Source organism: Durio zibethinus, chromosome 17 (assembly GCF_047325235.1).
Source record: "Durio zibethinus cultivar Kanyao isolate XHJ-2024 chromosome 17, ASM4732523v1, whole genome shotgun sequence".
NCBI classification, from domain to species: domain Eukaryota; kingdom Viridiplantae; phylum Streptophyta; class Magnoliopsida; order Malvales; family Malvaceae; genus Durio; species Durio zibethinus.
In genome coordinates this window covers 21,704,139-21,713,109 of record NC_143178.1, presented here as the reverse complement: position 1 = coordinate 21,713,109, position 8,971 = coordinate 21,704,139, and the positions used below count along the sequence as shown (strand labels likewise).

Below are 8,971 nucleotides of genomic sequence, written 5' to 3'. Positions count from 1 at the left end.
GAAAAATATGCTTTTGCACTTAGAGCCCGTTCGATGTCTCCATCTAATACGGTGGGGAGGTCACTTGTGCGGCACCGAAGTCCCAGTGGAAGCCAAAACATCATTAACACTTTCGGTTCATCCCCAAAAAAAAAAAAAAAAATTAGTAATAATGTAGGAGTAGGACCTCCAATCATTATTTTTATTCTATCATTGAAAGATACTCGAAAATTCTATTATTGCGATAGTCTTTCAAAATCCCAAATCGAATGCTTATTTAGGTGATTTTTTTTTCTAACGAAAGAAATAATAACTAAGAATGGAGTACAATTGATAAAATATAAAGGATGTATACAAGAAGAGCACAAAAGAGACTACTGATCAGCAGTTCTAAACTCATTACTCTGATCAAAACTACATGTTAAAACAGATCAAGGAAGGGCAGGTAACCCATGATCTCTACTAAGGATTTTCTCTAAAAGAGGATGATGGTTGCCTTAGCCCTTACCCTAGCTACCTGTTTTGCACAACCCCTTGATAGCTTAGAAAGCTACCTAATCAGCTGCCTTTTAGGACAATCTTGGTTTCAGAAATCATATATGTTAGGGATAATTTTAGGTCTAAAGGTATTTTGCCTATTCTCTTTTAGTAAAGAAAGTTAGATTTTGGTCGATTTAATATGTTAGAACAATTTATAATATCAATATCATATTAATTTGATCATGTTATTGTTTTTTTTTTTTTTTTTGTCTATAAATAAAATCTTATAAATATTATTTAGACATCTAATTTATCTTTTATTTTTACTTTATTTTTTAAAATTTTTTAATTTTTACCTTTTGACTTAGGTGTTAGAGTGAAAACGTAAAAAACATCTTTTGCGTTTGCGCTTTAACCGTCCTCTTTTTCTCCAGCTATTTCAAGGTTTCACTTCGAAACCCAACGCCAATAATATGCAACATGTGAGAAATATCACTGATAATTGGCTTTAACTTCCAACTCCAACATTTAAGTTATGCGTAGTTAAAAATGAGAAAATAAGCAATGCAGTATTTAAATTTCTCAACTGTCTTATGGATTAGATTGTTTCAAATATTTAAGAATTATATTCAAATGTTTTTTTAATATAAATTTAATTTAATTTATTCATGCAAATGTGATAGGCAATAAACTTTAAATTTAAACTTCAATATTTATAATTTTTTTTTTATCTTCGTACAAAGATTTCCTCTATAAAAAAAGAAAAAATAGGAAATGTTCTTTTCCTACGTGAAAAAAGAAATGGAAATGCTCATTTACTTACCTACATTTACTAAGTCAATACCTGAAATTGCATCATTTTCATGCTACAGAAGGGAGCAGAAAACCAAACAGGGGGTGAGTTTTGGTGGTTTTATAGCCATGAAAGTCAAGACCATCGTGCCACATTCTGCACCATAAGAGAGCCGAGAAAAAAAATCATAGCAGGCTCATGCATTTTCTCCTTGTAGCAGATAGTCAATTTCTTACTATTATAATAGAAGAATAAACATTAATCGCCCATATGATGCATTGAATCTGCATTTTTAAGTGCTTTTCAATTGATTGGTTTCTTTAAAAATGAAAAAGTGGCAGTGATAAGCTCCACTTTTAACTTGTTTTATTTGAGGGAAGTTTCCATCAAAAAAAGAAATGGAGCTGATAAGAAGTGCAAAAAAATGTGTTGGCTACTAATAAAACTGTCATAATCCCGTTGTGCATGTATTTAGGCTCTACACTCCATCTTTGCTTTTGATTTGATTATCTTTTTAGTTTATGGTAATGATACAATTGATACCCATGCAATTTGCCTTTTTTTTTTTTTTTTCAATAATGCAATTGGCTTTTTTGGTTGAACGGTGAGAGATCCTTTTGGCTTCATTTAGCACTTTTTTTCTTGAGTAAGATATATATATAAAACAGGGCCAAACTGTGAAGTAAATAGGTTACAATGGTGTAAAAAATATTAAAACATTGAAAAAATTCTTAAATTTTACTATTTTAGTTAGATAAATTTTTATACTTTATTATATTTAAATAAATTTTTATTTTTTTATATATTTAAATAAACTTTTATTTCGAATCAAAGATTATATAAGTTAAGGATTTATTTAAGTATAAATTAAAAATTAAATGTTTATTTAGATATAAATTAAATATTAAAAATTTATTTGAATTCAAATAAAAAAGTAAAATTTATTTAAGTTCAAATGAAAAGTTAAGATCTTATTTAACCGTAATAAAAATATAAAATCTTATGTAAATAAAAAAATAAAATATAGGGACTTTCTTGTTATTTTAACAAAAAAAATTTAGGGAGGGGAGAGGGCATGACCATGCTTGTCTTATGCATTCATCTCTATTTATTTTAATAGATTCATATATACAGTGCATTATGAATAATTAATTTTTTAATAATATAATTACATGATATAATTTAAATGAAAAATACATATTGAAAATATATAATAACAATTTTATACAAATTTTTTTTTAGTTTGGGCCAAGATTTCGTACAATCTTTTATGTTGTTACTATTTTTTTGTAGAAAAAAAATTGTTACTAGTATTTTAATTCATGATAGAATAAAAATTTTATGAAAAGATTTACATGAAATTTGTCGAGAAAAATTCGTGAATATTTTATTAAAATCAATTAAAAAATTGATAAATTAAAAGTTATTATCATATAACTTAAATATGTAAAATTTGAAAAAAATTTAATAAATTTTGATATATTTTTAAATGGGTAAATATTTTAATAAAATTTTTACTATTAAATAAGTATTAATTAAATTTAATTATAAATAATATTTTTAATAATATTTTATATTAAATTCTGTTATTAAAATTTTATTAAATTACTTTTAATTAAAAAATTTCACCAACTTGATTTTAAAAAATTTATATAAGTTCTTCCAAATAATTTAGGAAGATTATTAATTATGGTTACTTTTCATTTGTGTTGGCGCTGGTATTGCATCGGGGGATCTTGAGAGCAAAAGAAATGGGGAAAGAATACAGAGAAGGAAGTTGGGGCCAAGAGTGACATTGACGTGGGCCAATGGGAGCCGAACGTATAGGAAACTGAGCAGGGTGGGTGGTGGGGCAGAGCAGGAGCATTTCTCTACACTCTAGAGCCAGGGAGGGCAGGGGATGGTCGAGCCATCCGTACAAATTTGGCCTCAGCCACTCCGATTTCGAAAGCGACTGAATACAAACGATTCTTTTTTTTTTTTTTTTTCTCTCTCTTCTTTCTCTCCCCTTTGCCTCGTTGGCATCTATGCTTTCATTTTTAACCTTTTTTATACCCTCATTTACCGGATTACCCCCCAAACTTTTTTTTTTTTTAATAATTTAATTCATTATCAAAGTTACATCATTATTTAATATTTAATTTCAAATTAATAAATTAAGATAAAATTAAATTACTTTTACATATAATGCCACTTGAACTTAAATTTTAGATTTTAAATAAATTTGATAATTTATGTATACATATTATGTTAATTTTATATTAAATATGAATAAAAAATAAAAATTATATTATTATAATTCGTATCAATATATAACATATAAATTTTATTTTTTATTTTTTTCAAACCTATATAAAGTTTTTTTCTTAAATTTTAAATTATATTATTTTTTATATTATTTTCATATAATATTATTCTATTTTATTTAAAAATTAATATTAATTTTAAAATTTTTTTATAATTAATACAAAATGTCGTTGACATAAGAAAACTTTTTTATTATAATATTTTATAATTTTTTTTTATAAATTTTTTAGTTTTCTTTTGAAAGCAATATGCATTGAATTTACATCCAAACTTTTACATATTTCATAAGATAAACCAAAATGGTTAACAATCCCTATTGCTTTTGCTATTTTCCATATGAATTCCATGTGTTTGCTTCAAATATAAAAATAAAGAGGTAATGGAAAGAAAGAAATAAAAGTTGCTATTCCCAAAGTTTTGGTGGCATTCTAAACTAGTATCTAGCAAAAATTAGAACAATGCAAAGTGATGGGCCTTGGGGGTTGCAAAGAATTTTTTCATTTTAAGCATATGCTTTGCTAGCAAAGTAGTTTTAGGAACTTTAAACAAAGATCAAATGACTCCTTGGTTCCTATATCTCACTTGGGGTGCCAAATTATGAAAACCTCGTTTGTTGGAAAAGGGTTTTAATTTAAATAAAATAAAATAAAATAAAAGCCGTGTTTTACAATGAGCGTATAATAAAAATGTACTGGATACGTATGAACCTTTTGATATTAAATAATGAAGAGGAGAAAAAGAACTTCTTTTTCCTAATTTTTTATGTTATGTTATGTATGATATTTCATATATTTTGACAAAAAAATGTTAGAATTAATATATATATATATATAGTATTTCAAATGTTGTAATTATATTTTTTTGTTAATTTTTATATTACGTAATGAGAGTTATATATTTTTTAATTATTGTAAAATATAAATTTTTTTGTAAAATTATTTTAAAAGAAAACAATAAGAAAATTAACTTAATATTAATATTAATATTTATTATATTTATTATAGATAAAAATTATAAGAATTCAAAACCCATAAAATCTCTTCAAATTACAAATTTACATCAAACAAATATTCAATTTTTTAAAAAATAAATCTAATTAAACCACAACTCACCATGTCTCAATCCAGTCAAAATCTAATACATCATTATTTATCAAATCTAATAAGTTATTTCACTTCTTTTTCAATTAACATTTATTTGATAAATGAAAAACAATTTGATAGCTCACAATTTAATTGAGAGTTATCTCTATCTAGGGACAATTTTTATTTATGTTATTAATTAATTTATATGTAGAGAATGTATTAATAACCCCACAACGTTCTAGATATAGTATCAATTAATTTTATATTATATTAAAAGTGCCCTAGTTAAATGGTATATTATTCTCAATTAAATTTTATTAATTTAAATATTAAAAAATTTTTAAAGTTTCCTCAATATTATGACAAAATTTTTAAAAAATTTTATCATCTTAAGAGTATTTAAATTTTTATTTCATCTAAAAAATATTAAAAAATCTATAAAAAAAAATCAAGTTTATTTATTTTTATTTTATCAAAAAAAAATTTATTAAAAATAAAAAATAATTTTTATTGAAATATTTCTAATTCTTTTAATAACAATATTGTTTTAATTTCATCATTGGAATAATTTTCATTTATTTTGAAAATTTATAAAATTTACATGATACAAATAAGTAAAAATTATTATAAAAATTATTAATTTATTTATATATCTCATATTTTTATTTTTTTTTGTATTTTCAAATAATTAAAATATGTTCTTTTTAAGGAGGGGATAGTTTTAATTGTTAGTATAGATATTTAGGGTGAAACCAAAATTTACCAACAAAGCAAAAGCTAAGGGCATCGAAGTAACTACAACCACAATATGCCCAAAGAAACCCCATACGGTGGACTTAATATAACCCCATCAAGTTCACCTCTTCGAGAGGAAGAATCTTTCCATATTTTTTTGTCTTTGCCACTACCTGCCTCCTCCTCTTTCTCTCCAGCTTTCCTTCACCGTCCTCCGCAAAAGCTGAAGAAAATTTAACCTCTTCTGAGTGATGGGTGTCAGCTGCCGCTGTTCCCACACATCCCATATTACCGAAATCATCATCACCAGCTTCTTTCGTCACAAGCCTTAAGAAGTAAAGAATTTTATGTTCTTTAAAACAAAGAAACCACAAAACCAGGGTGGCTTTTTCTTATTTTGGATCGTCTGATGATGATGATATCTTGAAAAACATAAACAAGATCGATCCTTTAGCTTGAAAATTTCATGGCGGGTGGAAGGGTCTATCCTAGTAATACTAGTACTGCTGGTGGTTCTAATAATCTCTCTGTTTTACTTCAAAGTCAAAGGGTTCCTTACTCTTCTGAGCCTCTTGATCCCCTTTTCATTCCAAGCTCTTCTCCTTCTTTTCTTGGTAATTTCTTCATTGTTTCTCAATTTGGGCTCCTTTAAAAATCCTTACTTTGTGATAAATTTTGCAACTTTGATTGAAAATAATAAAAGAAAAATGATCCAAGTTGTTTAATCGGTACTGAATAATCAATGTAGCTGACAAGCTATTCGAAGAGTTCTAACTTTTATTAGGACTTACTTCAGTTTCAGGTACAAGATCGATGGTAAGCTTTGAAGATGTTCATGGAACAAACAGTGCATACAGATCATTTTTTAGGACGTTTGATCAAGAAGAGAATGGAGATGAAGATTTAGATGAGTACGTTCATCAACCTGAAAAGAAGAGACGGCTCACTGTTGACCAAGTCCAGTTTCTAGAAAAGAGTTTCGAGGTCGAGAACAAGCTTGAACCAGAAAGGAAAATTCAGCTGGCTAAAGACCTTGGGCTGAAGCCCCGGCAAGTTGCCATATGGTTTCAAAATCGCCGGGCTCGATGCAAGACAAAGCAGCTGGAGAAAGACTATGACACTTTGCAGGCCAGCTATAATAGCCTCAAGGCCGATTACGGTAATCTCCTCAAAGAGAAAGATAAACTAAAAGAAGAGGTAAGTAGCTTTGTCACTTTGACCTCGATGCAACGGTTGATGTTCTTTTATTTGATTTGGACAATTAAGTGATCTTGATTTTCATATTATCATGAGCCCTCCTTGATGTTTTTCAATTTTGATTTCCAGGTTCTTCAGCTCACAGATAAGTTGCTTATGAAAGAGAAAGAGAAGAGGAACTATGAATTGTCTGATGTGAACACATTGTCACAAAAGCCACCAGAAAAATCTGTTGCTGCTGAAACAGCTTCCAAGGGTGAAGAGTCCAAGGTTTCACTGGTGGCCTATAAACAGGAAGATATCAGTTATGCCAAAAGTGATATATTTGATTCAGACAGCCCACATTACACTGACGGTGTTCATTCTTCACTGTTGGAGGCAGCTGATTCATCTTATCCTTTCGAACCAGACCAGTCTGATTTATCACAAGATGAGGAAGATAACTTGAGTAAGGTCCTGTTGCATCCTCCTTCATACATCTTTCCAAAACTTGAAGATGACGATTACTCCGACCCGCCTGCAAGTTCATGTAATTCTGGATTCCCTGTTGAAGATCATGCCTTTTGGTCTTGGGCATATTAAGTTATATCTATGATCCAATTCTGATATATATGGTCTCTCTTGTGTATCATTACTTCTTGTTCAAGTCATCTTGTAGGAGTAACTATATATAAGCAATAAAAAACCAATCAATGGCATCCCAATCCAAATGTTGTGTTGGTGGTGGGTTTTGGTTGTTAGAAAAATTGGTGGTCTTTTTGCCCCCCTTCTGTAATCTTGCCTTTTTTTTTGGGTTCTTAGAGTTAAAATGGAAGTTTTTTGCTTTACTTCTCTGGATTGTAATTAAATAAAATCTTTTTTAGTAAGGGTTGTTGGAAATGTAATCCATAATCAATCTTTTGGTTGCAATTTTGTTTTATACAATTTGTTAAAAAAAAAAATACATCCCATTCTGTATTGAGCCTATTTATGGGCTTATGATAAGCATTTTGAAACCAAAATTCAATAAGCTGAAGATCAAAGGTTTGTATTGTTTCTATCTTATTGAAATCTGAAAAAGTTTTACATTCCATATGTTAAAGACCAAAATGAACAGTTGGTTTTTGAATGTATTACTAGATGCTTTGATTTAAATAATTTGTATAGTTTCTGCAGAAATTCTTCCTCTACAGTTTCAGTTGCTTTCTGTCCTAATGTTGCGGAATAGTATGTTGCTTTACTTCCAGTCGGCATTTCAATGATTTCATCAAGGAGATTTGCGAAATTATGACTCTGCATTATTGGATTAACTATTGAGGAAGCAATCCATGTGATATCCCACAAATTTCCATTACTGGCTTTGCATTTTAGAGGCAACTTTGGTTTGTGATGTTATTTATTCATTGTTGTTTGGCCAGATAATCTATCCTTTAAAAAAAAAAATCGAAAATTGATTGTAATTTTTAAAATTTAAACCTTAAATTTATTTGATATTATCTTTTCACGATGCTATGATTTAATTGAATTAAATTTTGTGTTCGATTTATCTTATTGATGATGAGTTAGACCATACAAATAAAATTAATTTTCGAATGCCAACAATCATATAATCTGCATTAAAATCTTAATTTTAATAATTAAAATTCAAATTTTGGACAATTTCAGTAAAAAAAGTTATCTGTTCATTTCAAGGTTTTTTTTTTAAATGAAGTGTATATTAATTATAATTATTAATGAGATTAATACCAAAACACTTAAACTCATTAATGCCAAAATGCTTAATTACGAATCTGTCAAGAGACTGATGTACTATATTACAAACCTGAGAGAGGACTAAGCCAAAAAATAATAATAATAATAATAATAAAAGAAGAACCAATTTGAGCCGCAAAGTTTAATTCAAGATTTTGGTGTATTGGGTTCGATTTTGGTTGTAATGCTAAATACACGTAATAGATTTTCGAACAGCATAGAACTGTATTTTTTATTAATTTTATAATTTATTTATATAAATAAAATGTTTCATTTTATTCTTAAATTTTACATAAACTAAAAATAACATTACAATTTTAAAAATCCAAAACCCGAATCGAATTTCTTAAAAAATTAAAGGAAGTATAAGATCGGTCTAGTGGCACGCGGTCGGTAGTTTGAAAATCCCTTGTTATATACTATATATTATAAATATTATATGAAATTAAATTAAATTAATTCTCTTATTAAAATTATTATTTAGTAATTTTTTTATTTTTAATCTAATTTCATGCTTTGTAATTTAAAATAAATGAAATTTTCATTATTTATCTATTTGTTTTATTCACAATTATTACTCATAAACAATTAATTAAAAGTAATAGACTTTTTTTTTTTTGTAAGAAACAAAATCTAACAATAGGTAGTAGATTGTTCAATTCTT

At 27.3% G+C, this 8,971-nt stretch overlaps 1 protein-coding gene across 1 annotated transcript; it reads left to right on the top strand.

The window, feature by feature from the left end:
* The first annotated feature begins 5,512 nt into the window (after positions 1-5,512).
* LOC111289274 (uncharacterized) lies at positions 5,513-7,455 on the top strand. The gene is made up of 3 exons (XM_022880184.2): positions 5,513-5,993; positions 6,176-6,576; positions 6,706-7,455. Exons 1-3 carry the CDS (start codon positions 5,846-5,848, stop codon positions 7,156-7,158), a joined length of 1,002 nt encoding a protein of 333 aa, XP_022735919.2. The 5' UTR covers positions 5,513-5,845; the 3' UTR covers positions 7,159-7,455.
* The last annotated feature ends 1,516 nt before the right edge of the window (positions 7,456-8,971 follow it).

What these genes read in the sequence shown, in the direction of transcription:
- LOC111289274 (XM_022880184.2), top strand. Translation starts at nt 5,846, where the DNA reads ATGGCGGGTGGAAGGGTCTATCCTAGTAATACTAGTACTGCTGGTGGT. An exon ending in CTCTTCTCCTTCTTTTCTTG is followed by an intron (nt 5,994 to 6,175) that starts GTAATTTCTTCA and finishes GACTTACTTCAG; the next exon opens with TTTCAGGTACAAGATCGATG. An exon ending in AAGATAAACTAAAAGAAGAG is followed by an intron (nt 6,577 to 6,705) that starts GTAAGTAGCTTT and finishes TTTGATTTCCAG; the next exon opens with GTTCTTCAGCTCACAGATAA.